The 25889-nt window shown below is 41.6% G+C and overlaps 1 protein-coding gene across 4 annotated transcripts in view; it reads left to right on the top strand.

The window, feature by feature from the left end:
* The first annotated feature begins 7332 nt into the window (after positions 1-7332).
* Positions 7333-25889, top strand: part of KRAS (KRAS proto-oncogene, GTPase) — a 44144-nt gene continuing 25587 nt past the window's right edge. For 2 of the 4 annotated variants that reach the window (XM_061125152.1, XM_061125150.1), the window contains exons 1-2: positions 7333-7468; positions 11256-11377. In XM_061125152.1, the coding sequence (XP_060981135.1) occupies positions 11267-11377 (111 nt within the window). In that variant the 5' untranslated portion in view covers positions 7333-7468; positions 11256-11266. Of the gene's footprint in view, positions 7482-11255; positions 11378-25889 lie in introns of all 4 variants that reach the window. The other 2 variants (XM_061125153.1, XM_061125151.1) reach the window with 1 other exon arrangement.

Raw genomic sequence — 25889 nt, 5'->3', positions numbered from 1 at the left:
CATCCCATTCCTAAACATGAAGCTCCCAGAGATTCACCAATTTGTTCTAGTTCATAAGACTGGAAATTCAGCCAGTGGCGTTAGTGGTAAAGAACCTGTCTGCCAATGCAGGAGACATAAGAGACTGGGGTTCCATCCCTGGGTCGGGAAGACTCCCTGAAGGAGGAAATGGCAACCCACTGCAGTATTCTCGCCTGGAGAATCCCATGGACAGAAAAGCCGGGCGGGCTGCGGTCCATGGGGTCACAAAGAGTCAGACATGAGTGAAGAGACTTAACACATTCTCATCGTACTGTTACATGATCCACAAAACACCTTACCTGAGGTCTTTTTTCCTTCCAATCTTTCCTGCCTTTAGCTGCCATTCTAATCTTTCTCAAACACTGCTTTCATCATGTTTACCTTGCTGATAAGAGTGTTATATGTATTACGTGGGTATTGAGTAATTGCAGTGAACTAGTCTTGTTTGGGTGGGTGGGGTCACACACCAAAGATAGCTTCTCGCCTCTGGGATTTTAGAATTTACTTGGGAAGACCTGATTAACTCATATGACATAATAAAGAGAGAGATCAAAAAAAGATGGCATAATTAAGGAAGCTTTCAAATAGGAGGAAGGACTTGTGCTAGATCTTGAAAGAAAGAGAATTTTAGCAAAGAGAGAGGCAAAAGGATGCATGGTGAAAAGAAAGGAACAAAGACATAATATCCTAGCTTTGTGGCACAGAAGGGAGATTTTTTTTTGAGGAAAAGAAGGCATCTGTTTTGGGAAAAGGCAGGGGACAAAATCTCAGGGCAGGATGGTGCTGGACCATGAGTCCTATCGTAAACTGGGAGCCAAATATTTGGACTTGCTGCAACTGGATATAGAGTTAATAAGGATTTATAAGCAAGAGTCAGTCTTTGTGAAGGCTTAACTGGGGCCAGTGATCATTTCCTCTCTTTAATTTTCTAAGGTAATGATCAGTCTTTATGTACTCATTAGGAACTTAGCTTGTAACTCTTCGCACTTTTAAAATATATAATCTGTATGAGGGCAGCCTCTATGGAGTCAGTACAGAATACACGTTTGATGACGATGAAAGACAAGTGTAAGGAAGATTCACTTGGCAACAGCATGTGACCTGAACAAAAAAAAAAGAAAGCCAGGAGGTAAGGAAGCTGTTTTAGAAACATAGGTGTGAAGGAAGGACTGTAGATGAGGCAGAGTTGAGAAAAGACTAGGAAGTATCACTAAAAGGAGCTTGCAAGCAGAGAGGGGTAAACATTAAAATATCATATCTCAGTGTTTTGAAGGATCATGACAGTGATCACGTGTGAGGGAAAAAACTGGGAGAGGGCAGTAGCTTGGGGAAATAAGATGGGGAATCTGGCTTTCGACAGGCATTCAAGAAGATGACTGGACATTCATTTAGAAATGATCTAAGAGGGACTTCCCTGGGGGTCCGGTGGTTAAGAATCCACTTGCAGTGAGGGGGACTCAGATTGAATCCTTCGTCAGGGAACTAAGCTCCCACACGCCTCAGAGCAACCGAGTCCAACTAGTTGCAACTACGGAGACTGCATGCCACCACTAGAGCGTCCACGTGCTACAAGCAAAGATCCCGCATGCAGCAACTGAGATTCCGCGTGCTGCAACTGAGACCGGGTGCAGCCAAAGAAACAAATAGATAAAAAAAGAAATGGTCTGAGAAGTTAGCTAGAGGAGATGAAGTGACTGTGCAGAGACAAGGCAGAAGTTTTGTTATAACTTCAGTCACTACATAGAGGCGTTACAATGTGATAGAGGATACAGAGTAAAATGGGGCAAGGACTTTGAGAAATTAACAGCTTAATGGAGAAAACAGATATGCCAAAAAGGAACACAAAGTCTGATGAAATAAGTGTCCAGAGGAGACTATGTGTTGGGCAAGGGAAATAAATAGCACCTATTCAGACTTCCCCGGTAATTTATTTTTTTTATTTATTTTTATTAGTTGGAGGCTAATTACAATATTGTAGTGGTTTTTGCCATACATTGACATGAATCAGCCATGGATTTACATGTGTTCCCCATCCCGACACCCCCTCCCGCCTCCCTCCCCATCCCATCCCTCTGGGTCTTCCCAGTGCACCAGCCCTGAGCACTTGTCTCATGCATCCAACCTTTCCCTGGTAATTTAATAGATAGGAATCTGCTTGCCAATGCAGGGGACATGGGTTTCATCCCTGGTCCAGGAAGACTCCATATACACATGGAGTCCACATACTCCACAACTAAGCCCATGTGACATAACTACTGGGCTCACGCTCTAGAGCCCATGAGCAGTAACTACCGAGCTTGCGTGCTGCAACTCCCAAAGCCCGTACACCCAGAACCTGTGCTCCGCAACAAGAGAAGCCACTGCAATGAAAAGTCTGTGCACTGCAACCAAGAGTAGTCCCCGCTCGCCACAACTGAAGAAAGCCCGTGCAAAGCAAACCAAGCCAAAGGTAAGTTAATTCATTTTAAAAACCTACCTAAACAGCACCTATTCAGCAATACAAATTTCCCATCTGAGAAAACTGAGGGGGGGTCCATGTAAATATCCATAGGTGGCTCCTCCTGCTTAACTTTCCCTGCTCCATGTCCTGCTGCCTGGCCACCCCTGCCTGGACCCAGGATTGGCACTCAAACAAAGGCAGTGGTCTCTAAGCAGGCATGAAGAAGACCAAGTCACCATCAGGTAGCCCATCAGGAAAACTATGTCCCATAAAGGCCCATCCTAATGAATAATGAATGACAGATACACTCAGATCCTCTCTCTTGGGATGTTTTAAACACAAGTCACAGGGAGTGGTCACCAGAAGCAGAGAAGGCAGTACAGGCTGAGACTATGAAAAAGAAGCTGGGGGATGCGGATTTGAGACAATGGCAAAATTACTAGAGTATAGGCAATAGATGCTTGTTAGAGAGGGGCTGAGCAAGCAACCAGAGCCTATTTTGGATCACAAGAGCTGTAGTTGATTCCTGGAACAAATGGGAGTTCTGGCTAAGGATATGATACGATTTTCTAAAGTTTCCTAATTTTCTTTAAATACACCCTCAGCATTTGCAGTATTGTGGACATGTCCTGGCATTTTATATCTCATAAGAGCCCAACTAACACAAGGGTGTCCCTGTTGCTTTGGCTTTTGATTCTATCAGGGAGTACCCCATGAAGGAAAGGGTCAGTATGATCTTCACTGGGTGGTGGTGTTTAGTCACTAAGTTGTGTCTAGCTCTTGTGACCTCAGGGTCTATAGCCCATTGGGCTCCTCTGTCCATGGGATTTCCCAGGCAAGAACACTGGAGTGGATTGCCATTTCCTTCTCCAGGGGATCTTCCCAACTCAGGGATCGAACCCATATCTTCTGCATTGGCAGCTGGGTTCTTTACCCCTGAGTCACCAGGGAAGCCCATGATCTTCATTAGGAGCAAAATGATATGAGTGTGTGCACATGTGTAGGTGGCTGCCTGCCCAGGAGTGTATAACGGTAGAAAGTAGAAACTTCAGTTACCTCTTAGAGCAAGTCTGACAGCACAAAGTTCATATTAATACTTTTTGTCATTCCCTTTTTATTGCCGCATCATTATCAGTGTGGGTCTGTGTGCTTGTCCTTGGGGTGGAGTTAGGGGGGGAAAGAAAGGCAAAGTCAGGGAGACTATGCAACTCAAGCAAAGAAAGCTAGCAGAAAGTGCAACTGCCAAGGAGAGAGGAATCTGAGTATTTCTAGATCAGAGTTTCTCAACTTTCAGAAATGAAGATTTCTGGTTCATCTTAGACCAACTGAATGGGATATCTGGATCAGGGGCCTAGGAACTTGCATCTTTTGTAAAGTTGCCTGGTGATTCATGAAATGCTTTCCTTTAAGACCCACTGCTCTAAGTCTGAGCTTCCCAGGTGGCGCTAGTGGTAAAGAACCCACCCACCAATGCAGGAGACATAAAAGATGCAGGTTCGATCCCTGAGTCGGGAAGATCCCCTGCAGGAGGGCACGGCAACCCAGTCCAGTATTCTTGCCTGGAGAATCCTATGGACAGAGGAGCCTGGCAAGCTATAGTCCAGAGGGTCAAAAAGAGTCGGACACGACTGAAGAGACTTAACATGCACACCTTAAGTCCAGGGTCAAGAAAAGCATGTTGGGGAGGAGGTGGCTGCTTAGAACCAATAATAGAAAGGCTACTTGTGCATATATTTACAATAGGTGAAAAAAGTTAGGAAAGAGAAAATGTGTGAGGTGAGGCAGGGGTGTGGGGTGCACAGAACAGAGAGTAGGATGCAGGTCTGTCTTGGTAATCCCCATCCTAGATGATAACTGAGGCACGTGACGGATTACATTTCTGCTCATGCCAGAATTTTCATAGTCAGCATAGAAGTGCTATATAAAGCTTTTCCCTCTTCTATATTATAGTCCTTTTAAGATTTACGGAGCACCAGCTACAGGGAGAACACTGTGTTAGCAGCTGTCAGAGAAAACAAGAGCTTATCATGTACTTAAAGTTGGACAAAATAAATCTGTGATTTACATTGAAGAGTGACTACAAAGCAACATAGAAATAAGTGCAAATTCATTCAGTAACAAAAACTCACTGTGTCCATCATGTGCAGACTTTCCTAGAATCCCCAGGGTGTGGTATATCAGAAGGTGATGTGGGTAAGTTTAAAAGCAGATTTTGTAAGACTACAGAGACTTTGAGGTATTCTGTCTAAAGAAGGATTTAGATTCACACGGTTCAGAAGTAGGGTAACTTCAGTCATTCAACATTCCAAGCACTTATTGAGTGCCTATTGTGTTTGTAGTGGTAAGTAAAACAGACAAAATTCCCTACCCTTATGGAGCTTATATTCTGATAGAAGAGAGACAAGAAAACAAATTATATGTTGTGTTAGAACAAGTGGTAAGTGCTCTGGTTCCTTGGTGGCTCAGCTGGTAAAGAATCTGCCTGCAATTCAGGAGACCTGTGTTTGATCCCTGGGTTGGAAAGATCCCCTGGAGAAGGGAATGGCTACCCACTCTAGTGTTCCTGCCTGGAGAGTTCCACGGATAGAGGAATGTGGTGGGCTACAGTCCATGGGGTCCCAAAGAGTCGGACATGACTGAGTGACTAACACTTAACAGAGATGCAATGCCAGGTGATCTTTTGGGAAATTCATTAGAAAACATTTGAACAAAGATTTGTAAGTGTCAAAGAAGGCTTTTTGGATATATTGCATTGCGCTTAGTTGCTGTCGTATCTGGCTCTTTGTGACCCCATGGACTGTAGCTCTCCAGGCTCCTCTGTCCTACTGGAGTGGATTGCCATGCCCTCCTCCAGGGCATATTCTCAACCCAGGGATCAAACCCAGGTTTCCCGCATTGCAGGCGGATTCTTTATCGTCTGAGCCACCATGTAGTGTGTTCCAGATAAAGAGGCAGCAAAAGTGCACATTCCTTGAAGAGCCTGCCTGCATTTTCAAAAAACAGCCAGGAACCAGCATGGATCTTTGGAAGTGAGGAAGACAGATTATATATTGGTTAAGAGATCAGAAAGGAAAGGGAGTAGGGGTGTCAATTTAAGGCCATGGAGGATATGGAGAAGATGTTTTGTTCTGTGTTAAGCAGGACGGCAGCCACTCTGAGCAGAACATGATCTGACATGAAGGATACTTCCTTTCAGCGGTGTGAACTTGGACCCAATTTGTGACCTATCTGATTTTGTTTCCTCCTCTGTAAACTAGAGAAAAGCATCTGACTTCATGAGGTTGTTGTGATGATTAAGAAGGATGATATGTGCATTTAGTATCTACCTGAACTAGGGCTGCTGCTGCTAAGTCGCTTCAGTCGTGTCTGACTCTGTGCCACCCCATAGATGGCAGGACACCAGGCTCCCCCGTCCTGGGATTCTCCAGGCAAGAACACTGGAGTGGGTGAACTAGGGCAGGCATATTCTTTTCCCTGCCCCGTTTCCTGTCCCCTCTTTTCTGCTTCTTCCACCTGGTATCAGGTGCCAAGAGACAAGAGGCAGGAAACAGCCTGGCAGAGTACAGCCCACATAAGGGGAAGGAAGAAAGGGGGGCAGCTGGTGTAAGGCCTAGGTTAACAGACATACTAGTTGGGATTTAAAATAACTATTCGTGTTTTACGATGCGGATTAGAGGGACAGAGTTACCAGTAGAGACTCAGATGGGCGGTCCTACTAGGTATAGGCGCGGGTCTGCCAGGCCTCAATTTAAAAAAAAAAAACTCCCCCAAACCTTTATAGATAGTTTATCAACGCAGACTCTGGGCATGCTAGACTTACGTTTAATTGTTCCATTGTTTAACGTGCTAACTCCCCGAACGTTAACTGATTAATCTGTCTTCTAATTAATGTTTGAATGATTCTCCTCAGGTCTAGACTATTAAGGGCACTTCTATTTAAAAATAGTCTGTCGTCTGCTTGTGCTGTCAGGGGCCATAGATACATCTGAGGTCGCCGTTTTGAGTGAACCGCGATGGCTTCGAAATATCCATAAAAATAACAACAGAAAACACCAGATCCGCCACCCCCACATCCCCCCTCCCGCCCCCCGCTTGATTAGTGATGAAAGGTTTTGCCGCGTTTGTATGGGCCTGGGGCTAGCTCTCAGCCCCAGATTGTGGAGACTGATAATCCTCAAGGTGTGCTCAGAAAGCTCCGGGCCGGGGAACTGGCGGCCAGGTCTCTTCCGAGGTCCCCCAAGCATTCTCCTACTTTGGGTGACTGCACGTTTATTTACTTGCAATAAATGATCGTAAATGAATGTACCCAAGTGCAGGCCGACCCCAAGGGTGGCGGGATTTTCGCAGCTCCACCGTGTGGACCCGACTGCGGCGCGCGGGGCTGGCCTCGGCATCGCCGGGGTCCGAGTCTGCGGCTCTCGGCCGGGCCCTGCGGCTGGAGCCTGGGGGCGGGCCCCGCGTGGATCCGCCGGCGCCCCCACCGGCGGGCGCCGAGGCACCGCCCAGAGCCAACCGCCCTCCCACTACGCCGGTCGCGCGTCCCCACCCTCCGCCGCCCCAGCCGCCCGCTTCCTCCGCCGCGCCGGCCCCCGCTCCTCCTCCGCCGGCCTGGTCCGCCCCCTCCCCGGCCCGGGCCGGCCCCCTCCCTCTCCCCGGCGGCGCGAGCAGGCTCGCTCTTCCCTCTTCCCACACCGCCCTCAGCCGCTCCCTCCCCGCACTCCCGTCTGGAGAGGAATCGAGCACCGAGCGCATCGATAGCTCTGCCCTCTGCGGCCGCCCGGCCCCGAACTCATCGGTGCGCTCGGAGCTCGATTTCCCTAGGCGGCGGCCGCGGCGGCGGAGGCACAGCGGCGGCGGCGGCGGCGGCGGCGGCGGCGGCGGCGGCGGCGGCAGCGGCGGCAGCGGCGGCTCGGCCAGTACTCCCGGCCCCCGCCATTTCGGACTGGGAGCGAGCGCGGCGCAGGGACTGAAGGCAGCGGCGGGGGCCAGAGGCTCGGCGGCTCCCAGGTGCGGGAGAGAGGTACAGAGTGGGCCACCCCTCCCGGCTCCTGCCGGGGTCCCGACCCTCCTCGCCGGCGCCGGGCGGGGCCGGCGGCGAGTGAATGAATTAGGGGTCCCTGGAGGGGCGGGAAGGGGGCGCGGGCCGCCGGGCGGACGGGGCCGGTGCTGGCGGTGGGGGGGCGGTCTGCAGGGGGAGGCGCGGGGACGCGGCGACGCGGGGAGTGAGGAATGGGCGGTGCGGGGCTGAGGAGGGTGAGGCTGGAGGCGGCCGCCGCTGGGGCCGCTTCCTGGACGGGGAACCCCTTCCTTCCTCCTCCCCGAGAGCCGCGGCTGGAGGCGGCCGGGGAGAAACTCGCGGGCCGGGCGGGCCGCCCCTCTGGGCGGTCGGGTGCGGTGGAGGTTACTCCCGCGGCGCTCCGGCCTCCCCTCCCCCTCGCCGTCCTTCCCTCACCCTCCTCTCCGCTCCCGCACCTCTTCCTCCCTTCCTAGTACTGGGCTGCCTCGGCTGCTGCCTTCCCTGCTGCATCTCTCATCTCTGGGACGAAGCTATAAACTTCTCCCCCGAGCGCAGACTGGACGGCTTGTGGTCCTTTTTCAGTGTGTAGGGGGGATAGATGAGTAAGAGGCGAGGTCGCGTTCAGGCAGCGCAGGGGAAAGTGCTTAGAGACCACTGATGGAGGTTATTGTGTTTGGAAAAAATGCATCTGCAGCCGAGTTCCTGACGGCTCCCCTCCCCCCCTGTACGGGCTGTGACATTGCTGTGGCCACAAAGGAGGAGGTGGAGGTAGGGATGGTGGTGAAAGAACAGGTGGCCAACACCCTGCAACGTAAAGCCTGGACTTCGTGTAAAGGAAAAAGTTAATCCCAGAAGGTCTGTTTTGCTTTGTCAAGTTAAAACACACGCAGCTAACCCGCACAGCAGAAGCAGGGCTCTTTCCTCGCTAGTTGAGTGTAGACAGCAGTAGTTAAAATTGCACTTGAAGTTTAATTTGCCTGTTTTTCTTTCCCCCATGCCTACTATATTACCCTTATGCGTGCAAATTTGACCCGCATCCCAGGAGTTATTACAGTACTCCTAAACGGTTCTCAGGCCTTTTTTTTTTTTTTTTTCAAAGCGACCTACAAGAGAAGTTAATTGTAGCAATCTGCCAGCCAACTGCCTGAAATACTCTGAGGCATGTGCAGTGGTGCGGGTGAAGTCCTAAACTGGCCTTCTTAAATCTTGAGATCCACCAAAACGAGGGGTTAAGAACAAAAAAAGCATTTTCTAGTTTTTACTTAATATACATGTTACATTTGTAACGGAAAAAAAAAAAATCGTTCAAAAGAAATTACAAAGGGAAAAAATTCTGTTCACAGTCATCATCTCAGAATCAACCTTATGAGTGATGTCATTCTTAGGTGACTAAGGTCCAAAATGCTGACTCGAACGTGTAGTGGACTAGAGACGTCAAAAATCGTTGATAGCAGCACTGTTTACCTTAGACCATATCCGTCCACAGGCGTTCTTGGTTTTAAGAGACAGTAGATGAAATGATAATTCATTTTCTTTTATGACCAAAAAAGTGAACATTTTTTGCCTGAATGAAATGCTCGGTTCTGGTCCCAGTTCCACCCCTTACTAGCTTAAGTAGCTTTGGACAAGGGGGACTCCTTTGACCTGTGATCGTCCATGGGAACGCATTTCTCTCTAGTGGATTTAAATAATACTTGAATTTTGAAATCCAAGTCAACGATTCTTTTCAGAAATAACCACTGCATAAAAAAGTAGACCAGAAAGTGTGTAGTGGTGAGAATTCACATGTGTATGTACAAGCTAAGCACTAATCCAGTATTTGCCCACAATCTTCCCTAGACTAGCTCACTTACTGGTCATAAGGACTCTTCAAAATTACTGAAGATCCCAATGTGGAGTGTGTCAATATTGCCACAACAGAAATGAAAATGGAGAATTAAAAAATATTAATTCATTTTAAAAAAGAAATAATTAGCCCTTTACTTGGTAACAGAAATAGAATATTTAATGAAAAGTAACTGTTTTCCAAAACAAATGCAACAATTAGCGAGAAGAGTGGCATTGTTTCACACTTTCGCAAATCTCTCTAATTGTATGGCTTAGTAGAAGACAGCTGGATCCTCATAGCTGCTTCTGTAGTCAGTGTATTGTGATCACAGATCTGGAAACTTCTACTCTATACGCTTGTGAAAGAATAAGTGTGGGAAGGGTAAATCATCTCTTACCATTATCATCAAACCAGGTTTCGCCTCTTGGACCCTCTCCAAAAGTCTAGGGTTCCTAACACCACATTTTGAGAACTACTGTTCCAGGCTATCCAAATTTTATTGGAGGGGTAGGGTGGGCAGGGAGCTAGAGGATACATTTTGATGTGATTATTCTCACCTATCACATTTGCTATGGCCAATATTAGGAATGAAAAGAGGGAGCAAACAGGACATAATACATGTTGGTGGTGGCCCTAGCCAAGGATAGGTGGCACAGAGCAGGCCCATGAGGAACTGTGATACGGCAGTTGCTGGGCCTGTCTGCTCTTTGGGAATGGGTTCAGGAAATAGAGCCAGAGCAAGGATGTGGTGGGGTGGTGGAGTGCCTACTGGGATAATTCTTGATCTTCAGTAAATGGGATGCTGCGTGTGTATAATGTTTGTATAGTATATCTGCACTTTCATTAATCTGGAATTACGTGCCCTTTAGTACTGGACATTGCCAGTTCATGACTTAAATTTGTAGTAATATCTTGTAGTTATTGAGGGAAAGGAGATTAAAGTAGATACATTCATTTCAAAGAGTTTGAAACTGCTAACTAAAAAAATAACGTCTGTGTTGGCACTGGTAAACCTTACATGTTGTTGATATTTATTGCTACTGTTGGGAGTTGATATATGACAAGAAGAGAATAAAAGTCATGTAGGTTACTGAGATATAACTAACATCTTTTAAAAATTCGCTCATTAAAAGCATGCTTGTCTTTAATATTATTTAATTCTATTTTCTGTTCAAAGTGCTATTTTTCAGCACTAATAATAGCATATATTGTGATTGATGATCAGATCATCTATGCTGAATAGTTCAAAATTCTCAAAGTTGTCTTATTTTTTACACCATTATTTTCCCCAGCAGATAATTTACAGATTAAAATGTCACCAGATATTGTCCTCATCTGCTGTGGCGTCTCAGTTTTTATTTTCCCAGCGTAGCGTCTAGCTTTGGCAATCCTCCTGCCACCCCAATTTGATTCTTGCTACCTGTCCTGGAGAACGACCACAATGATGCTTTTAAAAAGTTTTCTATAGCTGTCAGCTCCAACAGAGACACTCAGCACATCCGCTTGTAACTCTTAAGGGCCCACACCAGTGAGGAATACTGTGACGGTAGCTGTCAACAGGTTCGGTGCGGGTGTGTCCACAGGACATAGAGCAGCGCACGCGACACTTGTCCTGATCGAAGTCACGGCTTGGTCCTTCGAGAGCCATTAACTGCTGCGGAACAGCAGACTACTGGCTCTTTAGATAGAGCAACCTGAGTCGAAGGTAAAAGAACTGTGCAGTCTGAATGCATTGTTCTCAAATGCTGATGAAGGAGTTTGTAAACAAACTACAATTCATTACATCTGTAGTCAACTGGTGTTTCCGTCATTGAATTTTGTGAAGTATTTTGGAAAATAATTTCCCATATAAAGGTGAATTTGTGTATTGATAGAGCATTTGGGTTACATTAACATCATGTGCGGCACGTGTTCTAATTTAGTCACATTTTCGTTATTTTTATTATAAGGCCTGCTGAAAATGACTGAATATAAACTTGTGGTAGTTGGAGCTGGTGGCGTAGGCAAGAGTGCCTTGACGATACAGCTAATTCAGAATCACTTTGTGGATGAATATGATCCTACGATAGAGGTAAATCTTATTTTAATATTATGCATATTGACTTGTGCAGGCCCATCCTTTGGGTACAAAAATTGATTTCTCTGATCATTTTCTCTGACTACTCATTATAAGGCAGTTATACTAATCATACTTTTATTAAGTTAACTGAAATGCACTTGGGTTTCGCAGCTTTACTCTGATGTTGTAAGTAACCATATATATGAGAGCCCAGCCCATGTTCTCTCAGGAGAGTGATACCACCTGTGACGCTCACTCTGTGTTAGTGTATGTGTATTTTGATTGGAAGTGTATTGCAGAGTTTTCTCAGAGGATGAAAATGTGAATTTACCTTGTGTCTGTAAGATGAGACATAACTAATAGTCATTTTTAAAAAGGTGGCTTTTGTTTTTATGGGGTTTTGGTTTTTTTGTTGTTGTTGTTTGGTATCTTGATGTCACATGTAGAGTTGACACTGGTGATGTATAATCACTTAATGATTGAATTAAAAGCATTTATTTAGTAGTATTTTCATGTTTTCTTTTCACGTTGAAGTAGTGGAGAACCTACAACTACCTGATGCATTTTAGAAAGCTCATTCTTTGCTTATGTGGATATGTATATCAGCTGATATATAAGGGTACCTCCAACCAATCCTTACCTTTGCTTTTCAGCCCTTTTTCAATTTATTCAAGGCAGTGTTAGAATTGTTTTTTTAATTACAAATTGATTAATTAATAATTTTCAGACTTCTTCAGTTTTATGAAAATGAACCAAAGGATGGCTAACAGCAAAATGATAGAATAAAGGCCTGGCAGAGAGCTTGAGAGGTCAGGTAGTATTCCCCACTGCCTTCTGGCAGCACTGTATTCAGATGCTTGGAAGCAGATAAGGATTTATTTAATCCCAAAGACCTGCAGGAGGGACTGTCACATAACTGTCCTTCTTAACTAATTTCCAGAATGTATTTATTGGCATATTTCTTGCATAGTCTGAATCTTCCTGGTAAGTTTAACATAGTACCAGCTCATCTTTGAAATAGATTTATGTTGTTAGATTGTTTCTTGGACTTCTTTATTCCAAGTTAAGCAACTCTAATCCTTTAACTTTTATTATAGATCTGATACTATCAGATTTTTAATCAGCTCTGAAAAATTGCCCAGAACTTTCTCTGCGTCCCAAGCTGTAGAGTCTAGAACAGGTCAAAATGCCCTGTTAAGGTACTATGTGTGTAATGTCTTTAAAAAAAAAAAAAAAAAACAACACCTTGACTGCACTCAGGTAGTTTCTGAGGACACTGTTGGCCATGGAAAGATGTCTGTGCAGTGTAGCAATTTGAGGATTGAGTAGATAACTGTTCATAAGGAAATGTCAAATATTTTTGGTATTGCAGGAAAGAAGATGAAGAAAAATACCCTTATTTGCAAAGATCTGAGTTAAACACAGAATCAACTTTTACATGGCTTCCAGGTTTCCTACTTTCGCATTAGTAAGGAGAGTCTTAACTTACGTGGCCCACCTATGGAAGAGTCACTCTGTATTTCCTCTTGGCAAGTCAGTTCACTGCTGATGGGTTTGTTTATTTTTTACTTTGAGGAGGATTAAATAGTTCACCTGTTCCTAAAGCCAGCATACTCCACCATTTAAATCGGAAGTAAAAGGGAGTTTTAATAGAATTTAAGTTAAGCAAAGCACAGTGGTTTTCCTGGGATTCTGGAATATGATTTTAGCAGAAGTGCCCATCTTCTCTGAAAATCTGAGGAATTCCATTATGCTCTGTTTCCTATCAGAGGTCAAGAATGATGTATTAAGAATGTGATTAAAAAAAAAAGGTTAGGAAATCTTTTGGTCAAAATTGTTTAAGTGTCATATAAATTTTAAAGAAATAAAGCAAAAGGCTGTCCTTTATTTGGGGGGAAGAAAAAGCTTATAAATTCAAACCCATTAACTCTGATATGATGTCTGCCAAATCAGAAGACTTGACCCAGAGAAGCATTGATTACCTGTGAACTTTGAAACTGACATCCCGTCACTAGAGTAGTCACCTGGGAAAAGGTTTCGGAGATTGTCTCTTATCTCCAAGTGACCATGAGTTTCTGAGGGAACTGACGCTTTAAATTCTTGGTGTAGTTCAACTAGAAGAAAAGCCGGGGAATTCAGTAGTTTATTTTAATAAACAAAGATACATGACATTTTTATAGAAGGTTGAAGAGGAGTGAGTATCACTGCTGCTAAGGTTTTTGATTGGTGAACAGTGTAGGTTAGAGAAAATAACAGAGCACATAGACTTGGCACATTAGGAATTCTCATCAGTTTTTCTGCTTTAAAACAAGGGGAAAGAAGTTTAGAGAAAGATTTCTAATTAAGTAATACCATATTTTTTAATTGTTTAGAATTTGCAGAGATTTATACTATAAGACAGGTAAGAAAGGTGGTCATAGTTTCATTTTATTGGTAAAAATGGTCTCTGAGAGGTTGTAACTTGCTTAAGGATACTTAGCTAGTAAGTGATGGAATTTTAAGTTTTCTGAGATCAAGTTAAGTGGAATTTCCACTGTACCCTTGCATAGCTTTTTAAAAATGAAAAATTGGCCTTCAAGGTAAGAAAATAATATTGGAGGCTGATTTGGATTTCTCAGTATGTCAAAATTTGAACTCAGCGTACTATCTGATGGCATCTTAATGGCAGAGATTGATACAGAATTGGGTATGATGCATGGATGGAGCATGTTTATATTTGCACGATAATCACCTTTACTTCTATGCTGAGAAGATTTTATCTTTTGTGAAGCTCATCTATGAGTTCCGAGAGAACAAAACACTTTTTTAGTGGTGCGGGATTATTAAAAACTCAGTCCCCAAACACAGTACTAGGCTAGAAATAATACATACTTTTATAGTTTGGAGGTCATGGTTATTATAAAAATACATTCTCTGAAATGTGTTTTCTAAGGTAAAATTTGGTGGAAGCAGGAAAATGGAAGTAGAGATTGGAAGGATCAGGTGGTCAGTTAGCAAATATGTAACAAGTATCTACTGAATATAATATAAAAATAGATAAAAGAAGTATTTTCTCCCAGGTTCCAATTCATTGACATCTGCTTGCTTCTGTTAATGTGACATTTATAATTCAGTCTCTTTGATGAAACAGTTCTCTCCTCAATAAAGACGAATGGATTTGTAATTGGATTGATTGGTTCCATCTTTAGTGCTCTGAGCTGCTTATTTGCCAAGATATATCAGTTTTTCTTTGAAAAAAAAATTTCCATGTTAATAGTGGAATTTACTTGCTGATTAAGGTATTTAAACTTGAGAGAATTAAATCAGTATTAAAGAGGAATTTAAGAAAAGCACTGTTTAATGATATAAGCTGTTAATTTTCTTTTTTCTTTCATTCCTTTCTTTTTTGTTAAAACAAAAAACATGTATCAATAGTTACTAAGGAGGAATGGGTGGTGACTTTGCCTGTCAGGGGACATTTGTCAATCATCTGGAGACAATTTTGGTTGTCACAATTTGAGGAGGGGGACTGCTCCTGGCATTTATAGTGGATAGAGGTCGAGGGTTCTGTTACCCTCCCTGCAGTGCATGGGACAGCCCCCCCAAAAATGACATGGCCCCAGAAGTCAGTGGTGCCCAGGCTGAGACCCTAATGTGCATTACATAAAGCTTTAAACATTCCGTAAGTTGTGAAAGTCAAGTCCATGAGAGTGGTTTGTGTTAGATTTTTTTCTTTTAACATATTATAGATGGAAACCTTTCATTTTCTAAACTAGCAGTATATTAGCTTACTCTGGAGTTCTGTAAAAACGTTCTGTTGTTTTTAAAACAAGGTACACAGCAGTTTTGTAAATGCTTTTCTTTCTCTTGAAGGCTGTGGCCTCTCTTCAACCCCCCCTTTCAGCTGAGTGCCCTCTACTGGTCAACTTACTTGCTTTTATAATAAAAATTGAAATCCTAAGTTTGGATATATTTTCTGTTTAAACTGTGGGTATAAACAATTTATAACTATAAATTTTATTTAAAAGTCTTATTTTTTTATAATGTTTTAACAATCTAAAGTATCACTTTTTCTCTGCTAGTATTAAGATTACTGTGTGGACTAGTTCAGTTAGGCGTAACTAAATATGTGGGTGAATATTTTTAACCAAGGGTGGAAATGCGGCAATGTGAAGAAAACAGGGTGGTGCCCTTGTTAACATCGATCGAGGCTGCTTTGTTTGAGGGGACAAGAAGTGGCACTATAGGGTCTATGAGTTTCTTTTTGTGCATACAGGAGGTACCTTACAGAGCTCAGAGCTTAGTGATGAATTTCGTGGGGTGTTAGGAACAGCCTATTCAAAAGTGGCAAGCTGAAAGATAACATTATGTGCAATTTTATAGGACTGTAGAATAATTGAGAGTACCTTATTATTCTAGAATAAACTCACACAAAATTCATGTACTGTATTTAGGTCAATTTAAGAATATTTAATAACTATTTATTGAGACCTGAATGTTAAAAATTATTGGGCATGTTTTAGTCTAACCTGGAGTTTTTATAAATACAAAGCTTTAAAAACATTCCAATGAAAGTCGGCAATGGAAATAAAAGGAAAACTTTTTATGGTTTGGCATCTCATAAGATTCTGGTTTACCATGTAATTAATTTCTTAATTCCATAAATGTTATTCAGTGCCTACTCAGTACCATGGAGCCTTCCTGGGGTCTACAAATACATTGAGAAACGAAAGGGACCACCAGATCATTGCTGTTGTGGAACTTATTAGTCTTAGATATATTTGGAAGAAGATCTACTGTTTATAGACAGTAATCCTAATTATATGTAACTTAGAGACTTTATGCTTCAGGAGGGCAATAGATTTCTTATATCTTAATTGTATTATCTCATAGTACCTAGGTTAATGGAACACTTATTGTGATCTTAATATAATAAAATTAGAAATGGGTAATAAAAATGAAATATTTGAGGGGATTAAATAGGGATGTAGTGCTTACCTTAGGTAATTTTTGAACTTTCTATTTTGGAACATTTCAAACCCATGGAAAAGTAGTTAAAAAAAATTGTACAGTGAATACTCTTACCTTTAAACTATACATACTTGCTTTGTGTGTGTATACTTGTCTATGAGCACCCACACGTGCTGAGTTACTTGTCGTGTCTTACTGTTTGCAGCTCCATGGACTGTAGCCCACCAGGCTCCTCTGTCCATGGGATTGTCCAGGCAAGAATCCTGGAGTGGGTTGCCATGCCCCTCTCCAGGGGATCTTCCCGACCCAGGGACTGAACCCGCTCTCTTATGTCTCCTGCATTGGCAGGCATGTTCTTTACCACTAACGCTACCTGGGAAGCCCTATGTACACACACATACTTGAATACATATTATTTATGTTTGTTGAATTCTTTGAAAATAAGTTGCATGTACATACACACACTTGAATACGTATTATTTATGTTTGTTGAATTCTTTGAAAATAAGCTGCGTATGTTGGGACCCTTTTCCTCTGGATACAGGGGTCTGCACACTGTGACTGCCTGTTGGCCCAGCGCAGCTTGTTTCTGTTTCTGTCGAGTTTTATTGGGGCACGGCTGCGTGCAGTGCAGCTTTTGCACTACGCTGGCAGAGCTGAGTGGTTGCAAGAGACCAATTACTGTCTTGTCCTTTTTGGAACAAGCTTGCTGACTGTCTTCTAATAGCAAGGATAATTTCTTGTATAACTCCAACACAATGACAAAATTTAGGAAATTCAACACTGATAAAAAGTCTAGTATATACTCCGTAGTCAAATTTTATCAGTTTCTAGAATGTGCTTTTAGCAGTTGTTTTTCCCCCCTGATCTCAGGACCACAAATCAGTTGTCACATCTCAGTCTACAAGTTTCTCAGCTTTTCTTAATCATTCGTGACAGTGGCACATTTTGAAGAATTCAGGCCAGTTGTTTTGTGGAACGTCTTCTCATTTAGTTTTGTCTGATGATGGCTTCCCTATGGTCAGGTTCAGATTAAACATTTTTGGTAGAAATACTCTGAAAGTGATGTCATGCCCTCCTTGGGGTGTCACATCAGGGGGCATAAGATGCTGGCTTGTTGCATTATTAACGGTGTTATGTTAATACTGGTTAGTGGCTAATGTCATAGCTATTTCATATCTATCAGTTTTATCTCTGTGAAGGTATCTTTAATTCCTTATAATAGGTATTCTGTGGGGAGATGCTTTGAGACTGTAAACATCTCGTTCTGCAACATACTTGCACCCAGTGGGTTGTAGCATCCACAGATAATTCTCACCATGTCAAACTACCGCCATCTTGACGGCAAAGTGGTGGGTAGTCTGACTCTGTCATTACGTCTACATTTATTAGTTGACAGCTCCCATAAGTAAGGGTTCTCTCTTTTCTCTCCCCTCTCTTTATTTATTTGGTTTGTCTAATTTGTGTCAGTACTGACTCACAGATTCTTTCTTCATTTGATGTTTTAAAGTCTATTCCTGTAATTACTGATATTAGTGCTCACATTTATTTTTGATATTTGCTTTTAAGCTGGCCTCTGTGTCTTATTGACATGTCTCCATCAGTTTTTGAACTCTTCCTTACTTTCTGGCACAGTATATTCCAGGTTCACCTTGTTTTTACCTGTCCCTGTCCTGGACTCAGCCATTTGTCCAAAGAGCCCTAATTCATTTTACTAGGGAATGCTGTTTAGACGTCAAGACCTGGATATTGGGTATGCTTGTTGCTACTGGGGTGTCACTGCTTCTAGACCCATTTCAATGGACAGAGCTAAGAGGTAGATTTTATTTGAAAATCATGAGTTCATTCTTCCTCCGTGTCTTTCTCTCGTATATATAAATTTTAAATATTAATTAACATTAATTAATGTTAAACATTAGATAGCTGTGGAAATAAAAACGATAATTTCAGTTAACACAGATTGAATGATTTAACATTAGGTCAGCTTTTCTATTTGTGGACTTGGGGTTAAATATTTTTCTCCATTGAGAAAAGTAGGGATCCTTTTTACTTTTTCAAAGCGTTCTTAAACCATTTAGGAAAAAATTGAGCTGTTTGGCTCCATGGAAATTAAGACACCTTTAACAAAAATACAAGACAGATGAAAATCTGGGAAAACTATTTGCATCATCTGTCAAGTCAGGACTTTCTTCTGTATCTGAATTAGAAAAAAAACAAACATCCGAAAAGAGAAAAAGGAGGGGGGGTGGGGGCTAAGCACACAAATAGCCAACCTCTCCACACTCACACAAAAAGTGATGTGGAACCATATTAAGGGATACTTCATTAATATGGCACTGCGTGTTCAAACAATAAATAACATTTTTTTGTTTTGGCCACACTCTGCAGCTTAGGGTATCTTAGATCCCCAATCGGGGATTGACCCCGTGCTCTCAGCAGTGACAGTGTGGCGTCTTAACCACTAAACTGCCAGGGAATTCCCTAAATAACCTTTTTTATTTTCATGATGGCTAAGATTAGAGTGACGACACACCTGGAAAGGTAGGAAAAATGTGTGTTCTTCATGCTGTAGTGGGAACACATTACTATAAACTTTTCTGGAGGCCATCAGTTTAGCAATACATATCACAATGGAAACCACATGTCAGTTAATTCCACTTACAGAAATGTACCTGAAAGATTCAATTGGACAAGTGTTTAAATGTATATCCAGGAGTGTTTACTGCACTGTTTATAATTTTTAAAAGTGAAAATAATCTATGCATCTACTAGGAAGGAATGGGTGAAGTAAGTTATGGTATATTTATATAAATGATATTGCATAGTTGTTGGGAGGGATTAAGTAGATCTGTAAGTACTGACATTGAACAGTGGTTCATTATGTAAGAGAAGCTGTGTCATAGCCCTTTGTATGGAAATATGTACATAAAATATGGTAGGACATATGCCACACTCTCTGTAGTATTTTTGTTTTTTTAAAAAATGGGTATATACTGTTTGAGAGGGAAAAATACATCCTTATTTTTGAGGGAGAAGAGTCACTAGAGTATTAGGTACTATTAGATTACTTCATATTTATTTTCTTCCCCCCTTTTAAAACCTTGAGGAATTGAATAATACAGATGTATTAGAGATAAAAATATACAAAGAAATTGGTATTAGGCCAATTAAAGAATAGCTGAGAGGTACGTAATTCAATATATGAAAATTATATTGGCATTTGTAAAAAATTGGATCCATTATGGATCCAATCTTAATAATTACAGATGCCAATATAATTTTCATATATTGGATCCAACTGGATCCATTGGATCCATTATGGATCCAATCTGACCTTGGCATCAAGTGATAATTTGTGGGAGAATGCCACATGACTTCAACAGGTTACAGATATAGGCTTATAATATCCTTATTTTCAAAATTTGTCATTCAAATTTTCCTTGAGTTTATTCAGATTTTTGAACTAGTTTTATCTCTTGGGCATGGTACCCATTTTATTCTCTCTAGTCCTAAGCTAAGAGTCAATGTGTTTTTATAATTTCAAATATCCATTATTTGAAAGAAGTCTTTGTTTTCTTTATTCTTACTTTTAATGAATGTCTTAATCAGAATTCTACTGTGAGAACAAGCTCTTTTAACACCCTTGCTCCCTAATCAATACAGAAATCCTTCAGAAATCTCAGGAGTTTTAGCTCTTTTTCCCTGGATCTTATCTAACTCCATTATATTTATTTTGAAATACAGTGAGTGGTTTTGGGAAAAGTAGTCCAGGAGTAGACGTTCAGTTAGCTTTTTATAGGACTTTGCATTTTATGAAGGAATTTTCGTGGTCTTTAATTCTAACTTGTATACAAAGTTCTGTGTATTATTATTTACCCACTTTTATAGCTAAAGGAATGATAGCTTAGAGTACACTAGAGATTAAGTAGTTTGTGCATACTCACATACCACAAGTGGCCTTCCATGATGGCTCAGTGGGTAAAGAAGATTTCCTGCAGTGCAGAAGACACAGGAGATGTGGGTTTGATCCCTGGGTTGGGAAGGTAACCCTGGAGAAGGAAATGGCAGCCTGCTCCAGTGTTCTTGCGTGGGAAATCCCATGGACAGAGGAGCCTCATGGGCTACAGTTCAAAGGGTCACAAAGAGTCGGACACGACTACGCAACTGCACGCATGCACACCACAAGTAAGTGGGGTTCTGCAGCTGCCACATATGCAGGGTTCAGGAACATATCCAGTTTGGATGACTTCGGCCCTGAGCATCAGACCTGTGTATCAAAGCTGCCTGCAGGTCATAGCACCAGAGCAACCTACAAACACGAAATTCAACATGCCTCAAATTGAACCCATCTTTTCCCTTCCCCTTCCTCCTAAGTTCTCATCTCTAAACAGTTAGCAGTGCCATTTAAAACAGTGGAAATATAATTCACGTAACATAAAATTCACCCTCTTAAAATGTACACTTCAGTGGTTTTTAGTATATTCACAAAGTTACACAACTATCACCATCACCCTATTTAAGTCTATACCAGTTAGCAGTTATGACCCAAACCCTTCTCCAGTCAGCCCCTGGCAGCTGTTAATCCATTTTCTGTCTCCATGGATTTGCCTATTCTGAATATTTCATTTAACTGAAATCATGCAATATGTGGCCTTCTGTGTCTGGCTTCCTTCATGTAGGATAATTTTCAAGGTTCATCTATGTTGTCACATTTCGATACTTCATTCCTCTTCATGGCTGAATAATATTCTCTTGTATGAATATTTGTTTATGTGTTCATCAGTGGATGGGCATTTGGATCGTTTTCTCTTTCGGGCTATTTTGAATGACAGTGCTGTAAACATTGCTGCAAGGGATATGTAAAGGTTTTTCTGTCTGTTTCACCCATTAAGTATTCATTAAAACTGTTTAATCTTCTCCATCTTACTCCTGTTGCTGCCTTACTTCAGGTTCTCGTAAAAGTTTCTGAAACTCATCTTCCAGCCTCTAGTCTGGGCTCTTTCTATAATTTGTCATAATAATGCTGTGAACCATAATAGTGAATCATGTCAATTTGATCCTCCCCCTACTTAAAAACCTTTTCATGACTTAGTATACAGTGAAGTTCAAAACTTCTTAATATGGCTTATTAGACCCTCCATAACCTGGCCTCTGCTTGATGATGCAGTTTCACTTCTAATTGCCTATAGTCTCTTAGAGGGACTTTTTGGTTCCATGTACTCAACATGCTGTTTCATGTTTTTGTGCAATCTCTTTGCACCTTTCTGCCTGGAGTGGTCCTCCTGTCTTTTTTAATTCATATAAGCAAAGTTGATCTCTTCTTCTATTTGCTATCTTGTTCTACATAAGGCATTTTGCATTTATTTTACTGAATTGTAATCATGTGTTTACATTCATAGCTCTTTCACCAGACCTAGTTCTTTGAGGTTAGAAACTTTATTAATGCCTGGCACAGTATCTGATACCTAGTAGATTTTTAGTAAGTGTTTGTATGATGCAAGGGAGAAAGGAGTACCACGTAGGTGGGAATGAACTAATAAATAAGCCTGTGTTTGTATGTCCCAAATTCTCTGTTTCTGTATTGTAATTCTAACATACCAGACTACTGTATGTTTCTAGGTGTCTTTGAGAACTAGCTGTGTACAACCACTTTTGATGATCTATAACCAGTGTATGGAATACGCTTTCCTGATAGCTCAGTTTGTAAAGAATCCACCTGCACTGCAGGAGACCCTGCTTTGATTCCTGGGTCAGGAAGATCCACTGGAGAAGGGATAGGCTACCCACTCCAGTATTCTTGGGCTTCCCTTGTGGCTCAGCTGGTAAAGAATCTACCTGCAATCTGGGAGACCTGGGTTCTAGGTTCATGTGTATTCTTCCACATACATGCTTTCTATGATGGAATCTTTTAGAAGGGTAACAGAATACTTGAGCATTGAGAGAGTAAAAGTTTCTCAATTTTTTCCGTTGGTGTTACATAGCTGTACATGAAAAATACTTACAATAGCACAATAAGAAAATCTTACAAACATTTCAAAAGTAAATCCTCAAAGAATACTTTAGCTGACATTTTCAGCAGCCCTGTTCATATTTATAAGAGCATCTGATGGAATCAGCAGCATGAAGATGGAGATTAAATGGGGTAAGGCATGTAATATGCTTATCACAGTATCCTGCATATAAATAAGGGTTCAGTAAGCCTTGGCTGTCATAATTACTATTAATAGTAATAATGATTACTCTTAGTAAAAGTTAATCATTTCTTTAGATTTTTTGTTTACTGTAATATGTCTTCTCATGACAGGGTTAACTGCCTCAGTGGAAAACTCAGCTGAATATATTAGAAAATGAACATACTGAATAACTTGATTACTGTTAATTATAATAGAAAAATGACAAAATGATGTCCTGATAAGTGAGTTTATCTCATTCTTGAAAGATTTATTCTTAACTTTCAAATCTCTCCATTGGGTCTACAGATCAGTTTCGACACATAAAACAACACTTGAGAGCACTTTAATAAGTTGGAAGACATTTTAAAAAACTTCAGCTGGTTCAGTTCAGTCGCTCAGTCCTGTCCGACTCTGTGGCCCCATGAACCACAGCACTCCAGGCCTCCCTGTCCATCACCAACTCCTGGAGTTTCCTCAGACTCATGTCCATCAAGTCGGTGACGCCATCCAACCATCTCATCCTCTGTCGTCCCCTTCTCCTCCTGCCCTCAATCTTTCCCAGCATCAAGGTCTTTTCAAATGAGTCAGCTCTTCGCATCAGGAGGCCAAAGTATTGGAGTTTCAGCTTCAGCATCAGTCCTTCCAATGAACACCCAGGACTGATCTCCTTTAGGATGGACTGGTTGGATCTCCTTGCAGTCCAAGGGACTCTCAAGAGTCTTCTCCAACACCACAGTTCAAAAGCATCAATTCTTCGGTGCTCAGCTTTCTTTATAGTCCAACTCTCATATCCATACATGACCACTGGAAAAACCATAGCCTTGACTAGACGGACCTTTGTTGGTAAAGTAATGTCTCTGCCTTTTAATATGCTGTCTAGGTTGGTCGTAACTTTCCTTCCAAGGAGTAAGCGTCTTTTAATTTCATGGCTGCAGTCACCATGTGCAGTGATTTTGGAGCCCAAAAAAATAAGGTCTGCCACTGTTTCCACTGTACCCCATCTATTTGCCATGAAGTGATGGGACCAGATGCCATGATCTTGGTTTTCTGAATGTTGAGCTTTAAGCCAACTTTTTCACTCTCCTCTTTCACTTTCATCAAGAGGCGTTTTAGTTCTTCACTTTCTGCCATAAGGGTGGTGTCATCTGCATATCTGAAGTTATTGTTATTTCTCCTGGCAGTCTTGATTCCGGCTTGTGCTTCATCCAGCCCAGCGTTTCTCATGATGTACTCTGCATATAAGTTAAATAGGCAGGGTGACAATATACAGCCTTGATGTACTTCTTTTCCTATTTGGAACCAGTCTGTTGTTCCATATCCAGTTCTGTTGCTTCCTGACCTGCATACAGGTTTCTCAAGAGGTAGGTCAGGTGGTCTGGTATTCCCATCTCTTTTAGAATTTTCCACAGTTTATTGTGATCCACACAGTCAAAGGCTTTGGCATAGTCAATAAAGCAGAAATAGATGTTTTTCTGGAACTCTCTTGCTTTTTGATGATCCAGCAGATGTTAGCAATTTGATCTCTGGTTCCTGTGCCTTTTCTAAAACCAGCTTGAACATCTGGAAGTTCATGGTTCACATAATGCTGAAGCCTGGCTTGGAGAATTTTGAGCATCACTTTACTAGCGTGTGAGATGAGTGCAGTTGTGCGGTAGTTTGAGCATTCTTTGGCATTGCCTTTCTTTGGGTCAGTACAAAAAGGACAAAAATCCCAAAAGGGCAAAGGACAAAGGTTATGTGAATAAATATGAAAAAGAAAAACTATGTAACATTACGAGTCCTCAAAGAGAGAGATATTAAAACAATAGGGTTTTTGATCTAACAAACTGAGAAAAATAAAAATGTAAGACCTGTTGTTGAGTGAGTGGTGATGAGATGGGTACACCCTGTTTATTATTATTATTTTTTAATTAGTGGAAAATTGCTTTATGTTATTGTGTTGATTTCTGCCATACAGCAATGTGAATCAGTCATAATTATATATTAATATATATCCCCTCCCTCTTGAGCCTCCTTCCCCTCCCCCCACCCTTCTCCTGTAGGTCATCACAAAGCACCAGGCTGAGCTCCCTGTGTTAAATAGCAACTTCCCACTATCTATTTTATACATGATAGTGTATGTATGTCAGTACTGCATTCTCAATTCGTCCTACCCTCACCTTTCCTGACTGTGTCCATGTATCCACAAGTCTGTTCACTGTTAGAGTCATCAGTACTACTTTTCTAGATTCCATATATATATGCGTTAATATGTAATATTTGTTTTTCTGATTTATTTCACTCCGTATAAGAGGTTCTAGGTTCATTCACCTCACTACAACTGACTCAAATTCGTTCCATTTTATGGCTGAGAAATATTCCATTGTATATATGTACCACATCTTCATGCATTCATCTGTTGATGGATATCTAGGTTGCTTCCAGGTCCTGGCTATTGTAAATACTGCTGCAGTGAACATTGGGATACATATGTCTTTTATAATTATGGTTTTCTCAGTATGCCCAGTAGTGGGATTGCTGGGTCATACGGTAGATTTATTCCTAGTTTTTAAAGGAATTTCCATACTGTTCTCTGTAGTGACTACATCAGTTTACATTTCTAACAACTATGCAGCAGGATTCCCTTACTTCCACATCCTCTCCAGCATTTATTGTTTGTAGATTTTTTGATGATGGTCATTCTGACTGGTGTGAGGTTTGTAGTTTTGATTTGCATTTCACTGGTAATGAGCTTTTGAACTGTGGTATTAGAGAAGACTATTGAGAGTCCTTTGGACAGCAAGGAGATCAAACCAGTCAATTCTAAAGGAAATGAGTCCTGAATATTCATTGGAAGGACTGATGTTTGAAGCTCCAATACTTTGGCCACCTGATTCGAAGAACTGACTCATTGAAAAAGACCGTGATGCTGGGAAAGATTGAAGGCAGGAGGGGAAGGGGACGACAGAGGATGAGATGGTTGGATGGCATCAGGGACTCAATGGACATGAATTTGAGCAAGCTCTGGGGGTTGATGATGGACATGGAAGCTTGGCATGCTGCAGTCCATAGGGTTACAAAGAGTTGGACATGACTGAGCCACTGAACTGAATAATGAGCAGTGTTGAGCATCTTTGCTTGTGTTTATCGGCCATCTGTATGTCTTCTTTAGAGAAGTGTCTGTTTACGTCTTCTGCTCATTTTTTGATTGGGTTCATTTTTTTTGACATTAAGCTGTATGAGCTGCTTATATATTTTGGAGATTAATCCTCTGTTGGCTACTATGTTTGCAATTATTTTCTTCCATTTTGAGGGTTGTCTTCATCTTGTTTATAGTTTCCTTTGCTGTGCAGAAACTTTTAAGTTTTACTGGGTCCCATGTGTTTATTTTTGTTTTTATTTCCTTTAACCATTCAGTATCA

The sequence above is a fragment of the Dama dama genome, chromosome 22 (assembly GCF_033118175.1).
Source record: "Dama dama isolate Ldn47 chromosome 22, ASM3311817v1, whole genome shotgun sequence".
Classification (NCBI taxonomy): domain Eukaryota; kingdom Metazoa; phylum Chordata; class Mammalia; order Artiodactyla; family Cervidae; genus Dama; species Dama dama.
Note: the sequence above shows the minus strand (reverse complement) of the source record. Positions and strands in the feature narration are given on the sequence as shown.